Here is an 18476-nt window from a genome sequence, read left to right as displayed (position 1 = left end):
TGTGGTTTTGTCTGGTTCTTTATTTCATTCTGAAGTTCAACCACCAACTGTCTGATTTGTTTGTTTTCTAAAGGTGTTCTTAAGGATTATTTAAGAGAACTTCCTTCTCCTCTAATAACAAAACAGCTTTATGAGGCTGTATTAGATGCAATGGCAAAAAGTCCTTTGAAAATGTCATCAAATGGTTGTGAGAATGACCCAAGTGATTCCCAGTTTGCTGTTGACCTGCTAGATTGTCTGCCAGAGATTGAGAAGGTAAGCATAATCGGTATACATTTTTTCTGAAAGCCAGCTAATGATTTATAAACTTAGCTCCAGAGCTACAAATAATCTTTTAGGTATTTGACATTGTGGCATTTATGGATTTAGGTTCTGCCTTTACTGTTTTTAAACAGTATAAATCTAGACATACTTCTTAAACAGAATAAATCTAGAAAAGTTTCATCTTTTCTGTTTATGATTTTAGCCTAGGCATGAATAAATGCTCCCTATAAGTTTTTAAAGTGTATTGTTATTGTATTATTACAATAATATATGTTCATTATAGAAAAACTGGGACTATATAGAAAAGAAGAATGTAAAATTGCAATTATCAAAATCTAAAGGCAACTATAATTAACATTTTGGTGTGTTTCCTTTTAGTATGTTTTACATGTGTTAACTGTTTTTGTGTACATGGTTTAGCCTGAAGACTTAAGCAATACCATCATTTCTTGTTTTTTTCCTCCTTACCTTCTTCCCATTTGCTCCCTCCCCCAAATCTAAATCTTGGGACCAGCATCCTCAGTTGTTGCTATAGGAGAGAAATAGGAGGGTGGCTGTGTCTGCAGAACCAGTCTTAGCTAACTTTAGCTGTTGTTCCTTAGAACAGAAGGGGAAATAAGAGAAAGACATGGGCTTGTCCAGATGAGGCCAGTTTTGCCTACATTTCTTATCATGTGGGGGCAGAAAGTGCAAGAATGGGTAGAAACTTTAAGCCAAGTAACTTTATTCACTAGTTTACTGTGGTTTACTGAATGTGTCCTAGTTTCTTTAAGGATAAAAAAATAGATATTTTTTCAATAAAATTTTCTTTCATTTGTAACTATATTATTCTTCCCATTGCTAAGGTTTGTCTACTTAAAATATTTATTAGTTAAGAAGCACGTTGGCCTTTCAAAAATATCTTTTATAATCTGGGTCATTATAGAACCTGACCCTGTTCTGAAATGGTTAACTTCCTAAATTTAAGTGTGATAGCCCCCACTTACAAATATAGGACTTATCTGTCCTATATTTGGGACAGATGAACCCTCCTACCCTAATCCCCTTTCCTATCACAGCCTTTGCTGTTGCCATTTTAGAAGAGAGAAGAGAGGAAAGAGTTGATGATGCATTTTAACTCTAGCTGAAATTTGGAACGCATTCATAAGCATTTTATAAAAAGTGTATATTTTAACTATCTAATGGATTAAATTATGTTGTTGGAACATAATTTAGACCCTGTGCAATGTTTCTATAAGAAAATATGTTTCAGGTTCCAAATATCCAACTTATAAGCAAACCTTTGTAAAACCCTTTTAAAAGTGACAGGATACCTATCTATATTTTCTGCTATAAATTGTGTTCTTGAATTTGTCCTTGTATGACCATATTAAGTGAAATTTAATTTAATTTAGGAAACCCTGAAGATGTTGTTGGATCATTTGAAATTGGTGGCTTCTTATCACGAAGTAAATAAGATGACCTGCCAGAATTTGGCTGTGTGCTTTGGACCAGTATTATTAAGTCAGAGGCAAGAGACTTCCACCCATAACAACAGAGTCTTTACTGATTCAGAAGAACTTGCAAGTGCTTTGGATTTTAAAAAACATATAGAAGTTCTTCATTATTTACTCCAACTCTGGCCAGGTAAATGATTCTATCAAAATAGTTTTGTCTTTCAATGATAAGGTGTTTATTTAGCTAATCATTAAATATGTCCATATGTGATTGAATAAAATCTTCTCTAGATTTCACTTTTCCATATAGTTATGAATTAATACCTGCCCTTTAGATTTTTTTCATTTAAATGTTCTGCATTTGCTAATAACATTGTAGACATATAGATCAATGTATACACATTTAGGTTTGGTCAGATCTGGTTTTAAATCGTGGTTGTACCACTTATTAGCGATATGATTTGGACAAGTTCTTTAACGTGTGAGAGCCTCAGTATCATTTTTTGTCATATGGATTTAATAACGTTTATAGACTTTATATGAGGATTAAATAAAAATTATGTATGTAAGGTGCTCAGCACAGCTCTTGACATGTAACAGATACTCAGTAAATACTAATTTCTTTACTCTTCTCATTTTTAGTTCAACAAGTATGAAGCAGAATCCATTTTTCTCCTTGAATCATTTCTTTCTGACACATCTTTACTGTATTCATGGTCAGTTTTTGAATTATCCCAGCTTGAACTGGCAGTTATCCTTGACCTTTCCATCTTTTTTATCTGTTTCTTATTTCAGTCAATAACCTAACTGAATAGTTACTTTCCTAATATATCTCTTACATAGTTTCAGAGCTAAAAGAAATATGTATTTAATTACATGTTCTATAAAGAATCCTGTATTTAAGTTCCAAAATTTTGTTATCCTATAGTAACTCTCACTGCCCTTGCTCCACACTGCATAAGACCAGGTGTGAAAGTACTTTGGTGCTTACTATAGAGCACAGTGGTAAAAGTGCTTGGCCCTGGAGTCGGGCTTGGCTTCACTGGGGCACTTGTCAGTAGGGTGGGCTCAGGCAAAGACTGACTTCTTCAAGCCTCAGTTTGCTTCTCTGTAAATAGTGCCTACCTCAGGGTTGTCGTGAAGATTGAGATGCGTCCAAGGCAGTGAGTGACGTATTTAGCCCAAAGCAAGCCCTCAGTGAACGTTCTCTGTTACTCACTTATTGATACATATGAGAAGGAAAGTCCAAAGTACAAAGAAATGCTTGATTTAGTCTTTTAAAATAAATCTGATTAATTTTAAAAAGTGAATTAAAAAATAAGTTAATAAAGTGTTCAATTTTTAAATTTGGAAAGTTAAAATTTTTACTTTGTTTTAAATGCAGGCTTAAAAATTATTCTAATTTATATTTTAACTGAATTAGAATGTATTTTAATTATTTAAAAATCCAGAATCAAGATTCTCAGGGTAATTGGGATGATTTCAGTAGTTGATGCCTAACATAAGGGATCACTCAGAGTTTTTTTTTTTTTTTTTTGAGACAGAGTCTCACTCTTGCCCAGGCAAGAGTGAGTGCCGTGGCGTCAGCCTAGCTCACAGCAACCTCAAACTCCTGAGCTCAAGGGATCCTCCTGTCTCAGCCTCCCGAGTAGCTGGGACTACAGGCATGCACCACCATGCCTGGCTAATTTTTTCTATATATATTTTTAGCTGTCCATATAATTTCTTTCTATTTTTAGTAGAGATGGGGTCTCGCTCTTGCTCAGGCTGGTCTCGAACTCCTGAGCTCAAACGATCCGCCCATCTCGGCCTCCCAGAGTGCTAGGATTACAGGCGTGAGCCACCGCGCCCAGCCTCTCTCAGAGTTTTAAATGTGTGTTTCCGTTCTCTAGAACAGCTTAATTCTAATAAACATCAGGAATTTGGGAGAAAGCCATCTTATCGTTGTAATCACAAATGAAAAACTTGCTTTCCTGGAGACACCATTAAGTTTACCATCAGTAAACTTAGTTCTTTGTCATTAATTCTGTATCAGAGGTTAATGTCATTTTATCATTTTGTAACAGCTACCTTAGTTTTGGGTTTGGGAGCAGAAACTTAATTTATATCCTGTGTTATAGAAAAAGCAGGTTCAGATTTCATATTCACTATATTTTATTGACAACCTTAAACAACTGTCTCCTAGTGTATAGCACCTTATTCCAAAGGTTTGTGTTGTTGGTCTTAAAAATAACTGCTCCTTTTTCTATAACCTGTTATTTTTGTTTAATTGTAGTACCTTAGACAAAGGACAGACCAGGGCAGAAGGATGAGAGGAAGCACCAGTTAGTTTTGCCCTCTAAATCACCTGCTTTTAGATTCAGGAAAAGGCAGAAATCAAGTTGATGTGTGGCCTGAGAAAATTGATGGTAACATAGAGAATGTGGCAAGGACTGGGCCATAGCATATTAATTCAGTGAATGTCCATCTCCATGCATTCAGTAGAACGTTTTGACTTTCCTTTGCTGTGCATATCTTACTTTTCCATTTGGAAGTTCTTCAACTCTAGAGTTAAAAGGAGTTGCCCCTACTCCCTGCTTCTTTTTTACTTTCTAAATTTTTTGTTTTGTTTTTTAATTTTGGGCAAGAAGATAATTTGCTTTGAGATTTCTATTTGAAAAATCATGTCTTCAGATTAATCAGTTAGAACCCTAACATATCAGCACTAGAAGGTAAAAATTATCCTGCCAATAGTTTTTCAGATTATCTTCTACCAAGCTCTGAGGTTCTTTGGAGGTGGCTTTGGGGCCATGTTGGCAGGTGGGGGAGAATAAAATGGAAACACACTTCAGTTCAGATAAAAAGAAGGCTGTTCTTTTTATCAGTCTTATGTATTAAGTTTTCATAAAAATTTTTCTTTTAAAAATGAGTTTGCTGTTTTAAGATTACTGAAAATTACTTATAGGCCACCCTGTCACTTTACAGATGGGGAAATACATTTAGAAAGAGTATAACTCCTAGCTCTTTGCTATACTGCGTTTTCTATGATGAGTAAATTTGGGGCAAGTTTTTTGGAAATGGTATCAATTTTACTCTAATTCTTTTTATTTCATTTTTCTTACTAAACTGTAAGTTTTGTGAGGTCAGGGATTATATTTTTGTTTAACCTTATATTCCCAGGTCTTAGCAGAGTACTTGGCACGAACTACACATGCAATATATTTCTGTTAAATAAGGTATAATTATACTGTAGATAAAAGGCTAACAAAGTGGCAATTAAAAACAAATCTATTGATAAGATAAGGAAAAATTAAGTTTCTCAGTAGTTATCATTACATTTTGAAATTTTTTTCAGCAACATTATAGACCACATTTTTTTATTTTATTCTGTTGAAGGTGGGTAGTTGACGGTGATGGGAAAACCAGGACTTTTCTTTTGAAGTTAAAATTAGCCGTTTTTTCTGCATATTTAGTGGGAAACCATTCCAGGATCAGTAGTCTTAAAAGCCAGTGATGTTGATTTTTCAAAAATTGAATGGTTAGTCTAAAAGATATAAAATATCAATTTAGTTGTTTTCTTAAATATTTTCTAAGGTAATATGTAAAAATAATATTTAAATAGGGTCTTAGACAACTTTAAGCAACTGGCAACAAAATGAATCTGGATTTTACAGGCAAATGTCACAAAATGCAGACACAATAAGACAAATTTAAGACACAGCATCAAAAGATACAGGGGTTAGATTAGACTAGATGATCTCAGGGTTAGCAGAGTACTGTAATTGGTTGGTGAAAACAACAGGCATGACAGTTAAGCACTACTAGAAGGGTAGGAATAACACAGAGAATGAGAAGAGAAAAGCAAGATGGTGGCAATAAGCAGCTAGAGGAGAAAAAAGAATTAGATAATTAAACAGTGGAATAATTCAGATGTCCATTCTGCAATTATATCAGTTTATGGCATGGAACATTCTGTATCATATATTAACTTACAGTAAAGATCAATTTAAAGTAAATATCTGACTTTTATTTTCTAGGAAATTTTAAATCAAGAACTTTTAGCTATCTACAATGATATATAATAACCATCATAAAAATGTGATGGCAGAAATGTTAAAAACATACCTATATAATAGTTATCAAGTATTCCAGTAAAATCTAAGTGAAAAAATTCATGTGGTCTCTGAAAAATTTTATGAATATCACTGTAAGTCTGAAAAACTAGAACCATATATATGTTTATATAGTTTTTCAGTTGTATTTTGTACAACAGGAAACAAGCATTCATTATATGTTGGAGAGTGTAAAATTGATGTATCATTGATTTATGTTCCCTTTATCTTAGTGAAGGGAAATATAAATGGAAAGACACTTATTAACAGAATAAACAAGCAGAAAGAGAAAGGTATTATGGGTAATCTTTAACAGCTATGTCTCAGCATTTTAAATTTAAGTCCGTTTTATATACAGAAGAGCCTTAGGTAGATATTTTGTCCAATATACACAAAAAGAGTAAGCGGTAAAGCCTTGGTTTGTAATGAAATAATGTGTGTCTCTGTGATAATCTTCTATATGGCAAGCTCTCAGAAGGAATTAATCTTAATATGGGGAATGTTACTTGGGATTGTTAAATACCTAACCAGAATGGGAAAATAAAATATCTGTGCTATTTCCAGGCAATAAATGAAGACTATTAGTAGATAATGCTGTATAATCAAACTCAGGTAACAGTGGCCAAATCTGGTATTCATGCATATTATCAAAGTGAAATTTGGGCTGCTTAGTAAAGTAAATTATGACACTGCTGCTAATAGAATTGCAAAAAACCCCACAAAGGTCAGAACTTTTAGAGTGATCACTTTAAATGCCTTTGCCTCATTTAGATGTTTGCAGACGAAGAAATTTTTTATGTTTTGTTTGTACACCAACATGCCTTGCCTGCTTTTTGCTGTAGCTTTTAATTTAGGAGAAGCTTCCAGCTTAGCTACTGTTTGAATTGTAGCTGGATAATAATTAACTTGCACAGAACATTGGAAATTTGATTTGTTTTGGGATGTTATGATATAGCATGAATTAGCACCACTGAACATTCTACTAGCTTTTCTATCCCTAATCTTGAGTATGTCTGGTGATAGAAAAAATAATTATGGAATGCTTTCTTATGATAGTATGCATGTTTTTATTTTAATGCATGTTTGTAGTTGATTATTAAATGGCTTATCTTTAGCTCTGTTTTTTTTAAGGTCAGTTGGCTTACTATCACTAAAACAAAGTTATTGTTCATTTTTAGTGCATCGTTTAACTGTCAAAGAATCAACAGACAATTTGTTCACAGAGCAGAAGTCTTCGCTGAATTGTTTGAGGCGGAAGAAAGAACGACCTTACATGTTAGATTTGAGTGGTATTGATTCATCAGGAGTGCTTAGGCCAAGACAAACCAGATTAGACAGTCCACTTAGCAATCGTTATGCAGGAGACTGGAGCAGCTGTGGAGAAAACTACTTTTTAAATACAAAAGAAAATTTAAATGATGTGGATTATGATGATGTCCCTTCAGAAGATAGAGAAAATGGAGAAAATTACAGCAAAACGGATGGACCAGAAATAATGATTGAACAGCCAATTCCCATATCCAAAGAGTGCACATTTCAGACATATTTGACAATGCAGACAATTGAATCTACAGTGGATAGAAAAGTCAATCTCAAAGATCTACAAGAAAGCATTGATACTTTGATTGGAAATCTGGAACGTGAGCTCAACAAAAATAAGCTTAATATGAGTATTTGAGATTGAGGGTTTTTGTTTGGTTTTTCATAATGCCTTAAAGTTTCAAATCTGTCTTTCTCACTTTCTTTTCTTACTTTATACCTCCCACAGTGATGTTTTTATTTTTTCACTCTTGAAATTTTCAGTTAATTTCTAATAAGTTTGTGATTCAATTAAAAACACTATTCACTAATGTAATTTTTACTTATTAGAAAACTTGTCTGGGGATAAAGATAACTTGGACTTGTTGGAATATTTTAAAAAATCTTGCCAACTTTATGGAAATAACTTTCACATGCATTTAGAAGGTTCAGATAAGTTATTAGCCCCTCAAGATTTTGGTACTTCATAGGAACTGCTTTTCTGTAGCTGAGACAGATGTTTCTTTAGAGGAACGTCACCGCTTCTCAGTCTGATTTGCAGTATGAGTCCTGGTACACTGCAACGTTATTTGGTCACATTTCATTTGTAATATAAATGCTGCTATAAGAAAACCATTTTATAAATAAAAGTAAAATTATATAAGTATTAATGTATTCTGTATTAACATTCAGTAATTATTTAAGCTTAAAGAAATTAAATATTTTTATAATCCTGAAATTGTGTATATATTTATAAATGCATATATATGTAAGTATTAGAATGGAGGGAGGGGTTGCCTGTAGAATCACATGTATTTTTAAAGCATATATGTCATGAGGCCAAAATTATTAGCTTACAAATGTCTTTTTCAGGGAAAGGACATGTAAGTTAAAAGAGTTACACAAAAACACTTGAACAAAAACACTCTAGAAGCATCTGAATAGAAATAATTGACTTTCTTTTTTGATTCACAGAAAGTCACAATATCCCCTGTGAAAAGTCATCTTTGAAATCCTCTAACTCTTTGAGTGATTAAGTGCCCAGATTTCTGCATTGGTGACTTAGATTAAAAAAATCTTTACCTATTTTATGAATTTTTGTATTCTGCTTTAAGTATTTATTTGTAGCAGTACATTTATAACACTGACTTTATAATTACCCCCATTTGTTTCTAAAGAAATCAGCTTGCCAGCATACATAACATGTTATTTTTAAAAATTAACTTATTTTAGCTAAGTATATCTAAAAGGTAGTCATTATAGCAATCACAGCAGTGTTTGAAAATGTAAATTGAGAAGCTTTTTTATTAAATCAAGATGTATTTTTTAAACTTTTATACCTAAAGAATGTGTAATTTTAAAATTATAAATAAAATTTAAATTACCAACTTTTAAGATATAGCAGCCATTAAAAAACCAAATTCCTGATGTTTTCCTAAATATTATTTAACTATTTCTATGCAATATACATTGGTAAACAGAATACCTTTGTTATTCAATTTGAAAATCCATTGTTAAAAAAATAGATAACTATTTTTATATGAAACTTTCTTTTTTGAAAGCTTTGTGTAACAATTCAGAAGAATACCAAAAGAACATATGTATTGAGTAAACAGCCAAAAGAAAGTACTTTTAAATGTTTTGTAGGAAGACTGCCGTAATTTTCTTCCTTTTGTTTGCTATTTATGTATATTGTATGAATTGAATAAGTTGTTCCAGAAATGTAAAAATTTTATTAAAATACTATAACCGTGGTGTCATGCTATTAATTATTATGATGATTTTAGGGATCACTTATTTTAATATTCTTTTTAAACAAAGGTGTTAAAGTATTGGACCGTCATGTATTATCCATAAATATATGTAATAACATTTATTTGTCTAAAATTTAATTTTCCAGGGTCTGAAATACTTAAGGGCCATGCTTATATTACTTTATTATTATATTATTTTGGATGGGAATAGTTTTAAAGTTAGTATCTGTCATCTTACATAGAGAATTCTAAACATTTTTTTTCTAATCCTTGAGTCATAACTATAAACCTCTCTTATTGACTGTTGTACTAGAAGTATTGAATAAGTTTAAATGCCTTTATTTTAAATGGCCTTTTATTTCAAATATTTTTTGAGTTTTTATACCTGCTTTTTATAATTTCCTGGGATCTTTCTACACTGTCAGCTGTCATTCCTTTATGAGCCTGCCAGCTTTCATGTCTTTTAGAATTAAAAACAATTTTAATTTTCTAGCATGTACCTGAATAAAAATTTTATTTAAACAATTCATACTGATAGAATATAAAAAGTATTTCTCCCTGCCATCCACACCAGTTTCACTTGTCAGAGATAACAGCATGTTTATTGCTGCTGTTTCTTAATTTATCATTTAAGAAGAATCTGTTGATTGTCTGTTATAAATGATAAGCAATTTATCTCACTCCATTCCTTCTTACCATTTTTGTTATATTTTTAGTTCTTCATTTGTTTTCCTTCATAACTTAATTAATACTCTTTATTTTTCTGATCCATTGATTTTTAAATAGTTTCCCTTGAGGAAACGACCAACCCTGTACTTCTCCTCCAACTCATTATTGCCCTTACCTCCTAACTTCTGTAAGTTATACCACTAGTTTACATAATCAATGTTCATAGATGTATATTACTTTGGGGAACTATATTTATGTTTTTCTTTTATATAGTATTTTGATTCCAAAATTACAAATCAATAACTAGCTGTCACACTAGATTATACGAAAGTATTCCCAGATAAACCAGGTGATTTATTTCTTTCTACATATCTAATCTTATATCCTTAAACCTGTGCTAATTTAAGTAGACTGTTCCAAGCAGAAGTCAAATGGATTCTTTTTTTCTCATAGCCATCAACTTCTCCAAATCATATCATGTGTCATTTGCTTCATAATTGGGTTATGGCTTTAGCAGATTATTATTTTTCCCGGAGTATGTAATTGCTTTTTTTTTTCTTGACAGAAGAAAAATGATTCCTTTACTGTAACGCTTCCTTTAATCATACTGTTGAATTGCCAAATTGTTCAGAGTGCTTTTAGCCCTCATCCTGGGATTCCTGAAGTATATTCTTGTTTTTATTTATTTTTCTTCTTATATCTTCTTCACTATAACCCTGAGATCATTTTATGCTTCCTAATCAACTTTATCAAATTTGGACAATGTGATTTTTAGCTATCATCCTGAGATGTACTTTCTTTGTACTCTTATGCTAGTTCTTTTTCTGGATCCCACTCTTTCTTGAATTTGTTTGTTCTGTTTGTCTGCTGAAGTGTATAAATAAAGTGCCTTTTTATCCCCAGGAATGGTACCTGGGAGATAAACTCTAAGTCCTTGAATATATTTGACAAGGACTTTATTTTTTCCTCACACTTTATTTTTATTGGCTCTGCATTTTGATGTTTAAATCCATTTTCCTTTAGAACTTTGAAGGCATTTCACTATTATTTTCAAGCATCCAGTTTTGCAGTAATCTAGGCTAGAAAAAGGGTCATTCAGATGAGGATAGAAAAAATAGAGATGGTGAGAAATGGGTGGATTCTGGATGTACTTTGAAGTAGGAGCTAAAACAATCTGCCAGTGGACTGGGAAAAGAGTAGGGCCTGAGCAGCTAGCTGAAGGAGGGAGTTGCCATCAAGTGAGACTGAAATGATTCCATATTTTAAATGAGTTCCTTGTATTGGATGTGGGTGGTATTAATATAGTAGTTATTAAAATACCTTATAACATCCTGTTAACTATTAGTGTTAATGCTTCTGTACCTGGTGCTGATGCTCATAGAGTCACTGCTAGAATAAGAAAACAAGAAGAATTCATATATATCTAAGAAAAATCCCACATAATAGCTGTCTTTGGAAAATTTCAGGTTGTGTAGCTTTATATCTCAGGGACCCTAAAGAAAAAGGGTTGGATACTGGTATGGTTCCTGAAAGGAATTTAGTTTCTAGACCACAGATTGATTTTGACAGTTAGGATTTTATAAATTAAAAACCAATTTTTAGGTACCAGTTATGATAAAGTTATATTATGTTTAATAATAACAAGTCCTAATTCGAGTCTTACTGACCTGAGGACTTTGGTACAAAGAGAAATGCTCGGCAGCAAAAAAAAAAAAAAAAAAAAAAAAAAAGAGAAATGCTCTTTTCCTTGACCAGTTTTCATTTCGAATTCATAAGGCTCATATTTGATAAACATTGAAGTTCCACAGGTCAGAGTTTTTGGTTGTGTTCTGCCGCAGCCAAAAACTAGCTAACCCCAGCAGATGTTGAATTTATTGAAAAAATAAATTGTATCAGAGGGAAGGCTGTTTTTGGGTGCTGAAAATCTTATGCTTTGATCTAAGTGGTGGTTCACAGGTATTTACATACCAAGTTTCATACTTAAGATTTGTGCTCTTTATATAAATCATGCCTAAATTTTTTTTTTTTTTTTTTTTTTTTTTTTTTTTTTTTTGAGACAGAGTCTCACTCTGTTGCCCAGGCTAGAGTGAGTGCCGTGGCATCAGCCTAGTTCACAGCAACCTCAGACTCCTGAGCTCAAGCGATCCTCCTATCTCAGCCTCCCAAGTAGCTGGGACTACAGACATGCGCCACCATGCCCGGCTAATTTTTTCTATATAGATTTTTAGTTGTCCATATAATGTCTTTCTATTTTTAGTAGAGACGGGGGTCTCACTCTTGCTCAGGCTGGTCTCGAACTCCTGACCTCGAGCGATCCACCGGCCTCGGCCTCCCAGAGTGCTAGGATTACAGGCGTGAGCCACCGCGCCCGGCCCATGCCTAAATTTTTTAAAGTAAATTTTTTTCCTTAAACGGGTAACCTGGAGAAATAGACTTGGAAAATTAGCAGAAACTAAGAGAGGCTGGGTTGTCAGAATGACAGCAGTCAAGGCCATGCCTGGCTATGGTGCTGCTGTTGCTGCCCCCGCCACTAGACAGCCCGTGTGCACCACTGGAATTAGTTATAAGACATCCCTCGTCTCTGCATCATTGCTGACTCACACAGTTCCTGACAGAAGCATCAGATTGTACCATAGCTTCCAGGAGTTAGAGAGAAATTGGCTTTCATCCTTTCCCCAAAACTTATACATTCTTTGACTACAAGGAAGGGAATTTGGAAGCTAAGCAGGCCAAACAGGGACAAATGTACAAATACCTAATCTTCATCAGAACCCTGTTGCCCCCAAATTGGAGTCTTTCTTACCCTCCCCAACACGTCCTAGCCATCAGCAGGTCTGAGTGCTATATTTCCTGAAACTGATAAACTTAAGTTTATCACTGCCGACACCCTAGTCCAAGCCACCATCATCCCTTAATCTCTTCCTATTTCACCTCTGCTATCACTCTTTCTCTCCACACCCACAATCCAGTCTATTCACAGAAGCTAGTCATAAAAATATAAACCACATCATTTCCTAGGCCTTCTCCCTTGTTCCTTGTGCTCTTGCAACTGGGACCTCATTCCCGTCTGAGGATCTTTGCACTTGCCATTCTCTCTGTCTGGAAAGCTCTTTACCCAAGATCTTACTTAGGTAGTTCCTTTTTGTCTTTCATTTCTCTTCAAATGTCACTTCAAAGAGGCTGCCTCTAGAAAGCCTGCTTCAAGAATTGGGGGAATATAGAGATGGAGATTTCTGTTTCCTGTAACAAATATTAAATAGTTATGGTACTATGTGATTAAACTGTAGACGTTTATAACCTTGGTAAATGTTTACATTTAAACCAAATTTAAGAAGAAAAACTTAAAAATCTATATCCACACTATCACTGTCATATCACCCTGGCTTATTTTCATCAGGCATTAATCACTATCTGAAATTATTTATTTGCTTATTTATTTGTTTATTATCTGTGTCCACCTCTCTAGAACGTAATGTCTATGGCAGTAGGGACCTTGTATATCTAGTTCATTGCCATGTGCCTAGGGACTATAACATAGAAGATGTTCAGTTAATTGTTGATAAATTAATGACTTTAAAGGGATACTTGGAAAATGGTTGTCTTTTTGTCAGATAAAGATTAAGGACTATAAAATGCATTGTCTATGTAATTTTAAAAGTGTATACTCCTGAGCAATAAATTATTACTGGTTAAGAAAGTAATGTTATCTTTTTTAAAAAAAATTATCTGTCTTTCTTTTGGAATTAGAGTGGTCTTGGGAAAGGAAGTGACTACAAGTTACTGGGTTGGTAAATTTAGGGTAATTTTTTGTAGTAATTTTTTGCTACAGAGTACAGTATAAATGTTATTTAAATAACGTGTGTATAAAAAGGTGCATCTCACCTTAAGAAAGGAAGGTTAAAAGAATTTGTTAAAATCTTACTTCTTGGCCAGGCGTGATGGCTCACACCTGTAATCCTAGCACTCTGGGAGGCTGAGGCGGGAGGATCGTTTGAGCTCAGGAGTTTGAAAGAGACCAGCCTAAGCAAGAGCGAGACCCCGTCTCTACTAAAAAATAGAAAGAAATGATTTGGACAGCTAAAAATATATATAGAAAAAAAAAATTAGCAGGGCATGGTGGCACATGCCTGTAGTCCTAGCTACTCGGAAGGCTGAGGCAGGAGAATTGCTTGCGCCCAGGAGTTTGAGGTTGCTGTGAGCTAGGCTGATGCCACGGCACTCTAGCCTGGGCAACAGAGTGAGACTCTGTCTCAAAAAAAAAAAAAAAAAAATCTTTACAGAAATTATAAGCAAAATATGTCCTCTTAATTTTGGCTTGATTCATTTTAGTATGTACTTTTTCTAGAACTGGAGAAACCTATTTTTCATTTAATTAGAATATTTTAATAAACTTGAATGAAACCTATACATATAATTCTTCTTTATTAGAAAGAATAGCAGAGAAACCACTTTGGGGGACAGACACTACATTTGGTGTTTTTATTTTTCTCAATGTCAAGCATTTATTTTAAGCAAATGAGAAAAATGGCTAACTATTGCCCTTGGGTTGGGTTAACTTCATCCTTATTTGTTTGATAAGGCCACTTGACATGTTTTTAAGTCATTTGGGTTAATCTTGCTTTTTTGCTTAATGGAGGTATAGATGTGGTGAAAACGTGTTGCCCTGTATATTCCATATGCTGCTTTGACTGGAAATTCTACTCTTCAAAATACTCTTACAAGGAGAGTTTAAAATTCCGACTTTGGAAAAGTGTAATGGATATTAAATCAAGAAAAGGGAAAGCCCCTGGCATTCAAGACGCTTCTTGTGAAAGTGATGCGACAGCCTGCCTGGAGCTCACATTTTTTTTTTTTTTCACAGCTGCAGATATTGAACAGTGACCCCTTGTTCTTGACCTTTGTTTGAGAAATGAAATGCAGGTCGCCGGCATGTTTGCGCCTGTTCTTGCCTAACGTTGTTCCCCCTGTAGCCATTGTAAAACCCACTCTTTAACCTAAGAGCAAGTTTGATTCATTACGTAAGTGAAAACTGCTTGTCTAAACTGGTAGATAAGAAATGTCAAAGCAGTGCCATCATCTAAGGTTATGAATCTGGGTTTGATCTGTACTGTACATCAAAACTCACCTGTAAAGCCAAGCAAATATACATGAAAGAAGCCACATTTAGTGTCTTTTCCCACAGCATTTTTAAATAAATGCTTTCAAATATAAAGTTTAAAATTGTAAAGTGAACACCTGTAGAACTATCACCTAGATTCTATAATTGTAAGCTTTTTGTTATATTTGCTTGATCACATATCTATTCCATTATCTATCTTAATTTCCTGGTGCATTTCAAAGTAAGTTGCAGGCATCAGTACACTTCTCACAGTAAGTGTCATTTTGAAAGCTAAAAAAATAGACTTGGGGATGAACTTTGTGTGATTATAATTAACCTCTAAAAGATTTGTGGTATTAATTCCCCACAAATCTTAGGATTCATCACTGTTAGAAAGATCCAACATTCCTATTAATATCCTCTATAAAATAATGAGTATTTTGAGTATCTTCTGATCAAAGGAATTACTTTTAGCTATCCTCGTCTTCTATCATTCACAGACAACCCTCACAATTTCTACCATACTCAAGTACCACATATAATATTTTTTTCTCTAAAACATCTTGTCAATTAAATATGGGTAAAACCTCATATTGGTGCCATAAATGGAAAACCAGTATCATTTGTCATAAACAAATTAAGAGTAGTTGTTTTTCTATAGACTAAATGAATTCATAGCTATTAAGATAATCAAGATGTGTGTTCTACATACAGTTAGGCATACCACACATTGGAAAATACTGAGTTATAGTCTCTGCTATGGTTTGAATATGGTTTGTTTCTCCCCACCATATCTCATGTGAAATTAAATCCCCACTGTGGCAGTGTTGTGAGGTGGGGCCTAGTGGGAGATATTAGGGTCATGGGGGCAGATCCCTCATGAATAGATTAATCATCTCCCTGCTGGGAAGTGGGGTAAGTTCTCACTCTATTAGTTCTGGTAGATCTGGTTGTTAAAATGAGCCTGGCACCTCCCACTTCTTGCTTCCTCTCTTGCCATGTGATCTCTGCACAAACCGGCTTCCCTTCGCCTCCTGCCATGAGTGGAGGCAGTCTGCGGCCCTCACCATATGCCCAATCTTGAACTTTCCAGCTGTCAGAGTTGTGAGCCAAATAAAGCTTTTTTTCTTTATAAATTACTCAGCATCAGGTATTCCTTTAAAGCAACACAAAATGGATTAAGACAGTCTCCATCCCTCCCATCACAAATATTGGGGCATAAGAAAAGTCAAAGCTGCATTGAAAGTTGGACACATAGATAACACCAGGCTGTTTGTTATCTTTTTAAGGGACAAAAGCATCTTGTCCAGGTAGAACACTTGGCTAAGTCCCCTCTGGAGCTGACAATGGAGAGGGGTGAAGGGTTTCCTACAGCAAGGTTAGGGAGGGTCTGTCTGCAGCCTGTCTGGGGTCATGTTCCAAGAGGGACCCATTCTTCACAAGCCCTGGAGGCCTCACACGGCAGGGACAGAGCTGAGGCTCATCCTTGCAGCCTAAATTTCTGCCTTGGGGACTTCTCAGTGCTATTGCCCTGACCACATTTTTTTTTCCATTTTGTTTCCTTTCACATCTTTAAACCTCTCTCAGCAGCATATTTTCCCTGGACTCCATCCCCTATGTTAATGCAGGGGTGGTAGGAGACCAACAATTATCTCCTCCTCCTAGGATTGGAGCCAGAACATAGGAGCCAGACATATGGAGATCAAAGTACCAAATTTACTACAATAAAGGTAATATGGAGAATAGGGCTTGGGTCTATGGCCAAGTATGCTTCTTCATACACCTCCTGTGATCTGATCATTCCCACCCAGTCACTGGCAGAGTCAGAGAAAACAGGCCTTTCTGGGGCAGTGCCCATCAGCACTATAAAAACATATTACCCACAGGCTAGTGTGTGGTGAGAGAACGCAGAAGGCACCCAGCCAAGCATGCTCAAGTCTTTTTCAATTCACCGCTCACATGAGTCATTCCTTGTGATGTGGGGAACAGTAAATGAGGGGCAGAGAGAAGCTGGAAATGATCCTCCCATACTCTTCCCTCTTGAGAAGTGGAGAAGAAATTCCCTCCCTTTTATGGAAACAGAAGTACAGGATGTTATGCCCTAACAATTACCTCCTATTGTTTCCTCCTATAGTTATCAAATGTCACAATATGAACTTTGGGACCCTTCTACAAATGGAGCAGGAAATAGAAATGCTACACTGCATATTGGCAGCCAAAACCAACATAGAAAGATTTTCCAGTTAATCGCTAGGCAAATTGCTGCCATGGGGGACCCCAGTTAATTTGCAAAGTGGCCAAAACGGCATATTCTCACCTCTCTCAATAAACCTTTCACCCTAAGGCCCCGTGGCCATGTGCCCACTATGGCTGCCCTGAGCCTTAGAAGTCCCAGTCAGTCTTGCCTTTCCTTTCTGTGCCCAACAGAACCTGCCTCCTCCTTCTCCACCTCCAGGGAAAACTTGCCTTCCCTTTGGTTCTACAGTCTTACCTAGAAGAATACGGTCTCATCACCTGATTAAAATACTAGAGTATGAATGATGGATAGGGTTTATTTGCATTTTATTTTAAAATGGGAGCTTATTGAATCTCCTTTAAAGACTATTCCTAAGAAAGTATCAGAGGAACTCCTTAGTGTCTCTTGATTCTTTCTGTTAACTGTGGGATCCCTCCATGCTGCTGCTGCAGTTCCTTGTTGTGTTCACTTCTGAAGGAATATTGGCTTTTGTATTAGCCATCTGAACTTCCCACATTCACTTACATCCTCAGCCATCAAGGAACAGTGCTTAAGCCATTATCTTCTATATCCTTAATGTATTTACACAGGGCCCAGGTCACAAAGGAGTTTTTGGGCTTCTAACAAATCACCTAGTGGAAATTTTATGAAAGTCAGAATTGCACATGTAAATTAAAATAAATATACATATGAAGTACTAACCAAAACAACTTTGAAAAAGAACAAAATTAGAGGACCAACACTATCTGATTTTAAGATGATTTATAAAGTGACAGTAATCAAGACAATATGGTATTGGCATCAAGATGATAGAGAAATAAATCAATAGAACAAAATAGTTCAGAAATAGACTCATGTATGTGGACAATTTTTGACAAAGGCAATTCAGTGGAGAAAGAATAGTCTTTTCAACAAACGGTGCTTCAATAACTGGATATTCATATGCAAAAAACCCTTTGATCCATATCTCATATGATATGTAAAAATTAGCTCCAAATGGATCATAGACCTAAATGTAAAGCCTAAAAATATAAAACTTCTAGGAGAAAACCTTGGATTATGCAAAGATTTCTCAGATAGGTCACCAAAAACATGATTCATTAAAAAATTGATAAACTAAACTTTATCAAAATTAAAAACTCTGCCCTTTGGAAAACACTGTTAAGAGAATGAGAATATAAACCACAGATTGGGAGTAAATGTTTGCATATATCTGATAAGAACTTGTATCCAGGATATATAAAGAATTCTCAAATCTCTATAACAAAAAACAACCCCCCAAAATGAGCAAAATATGTGAACAAACACTTCATGAAAGAGGATATATAAATGGCAAATAAACACATGAAAATAAACTCAACATCATTAGCCATTAGGAAAAAAGCAAATTAAAACCACAAAGAGATACCA

The 18476-nt window shown here is 34.8% G+C and overlaps 1 protein-coding gene across 1 annotated transcript in view; it reads left to right on the top strand.

Annotated features, from left to right (window-relative positions):
• The window catches only part of SYDE2 (synapse defective Rho GTPase homolog 2), a 34014-nt gene extending 26453 nt beyond the window's left edge, over positions 1-7561 (top strand). Inside the window, exons 5-7 of the mRNA XM_069478147.1 lie at positions 74-255; positions 1659-1890; positions 6970-7561. Coding sequence (XP_069334248.1) covers positions 74-255; positions 1659-1890; positions 6970-7469 — 914 coding nt within the window. The 3' untranslated portion in view covers positions 7470-7561. The remainder of the gene's footprint in view (positions 1-73; positions 256-1658; positions 1891-6969) is intronic.
• The last annotated feature ends 10915 nt before the right edge of the window (positions 7562-18476 follow it).

Source organism: Eulemur rufifrons, chromosome 8 (assembly GCF_041146395.1).
Source record: "Eulemur rufifrons isolate Redbay chromosome 8, OSU_ERuf_1, whole genome shotgun sequence".
In the NCBI taxonomy this organism is placed as follows: Eukaryota; Metazoa; Chordata; class Mammalia; order Primates; family Lemuridae; genus Eulemur; species Eulemur rufifrons.
This window is presented reverse-complemented; position numbering and strand designations above follow the sequence as displayed.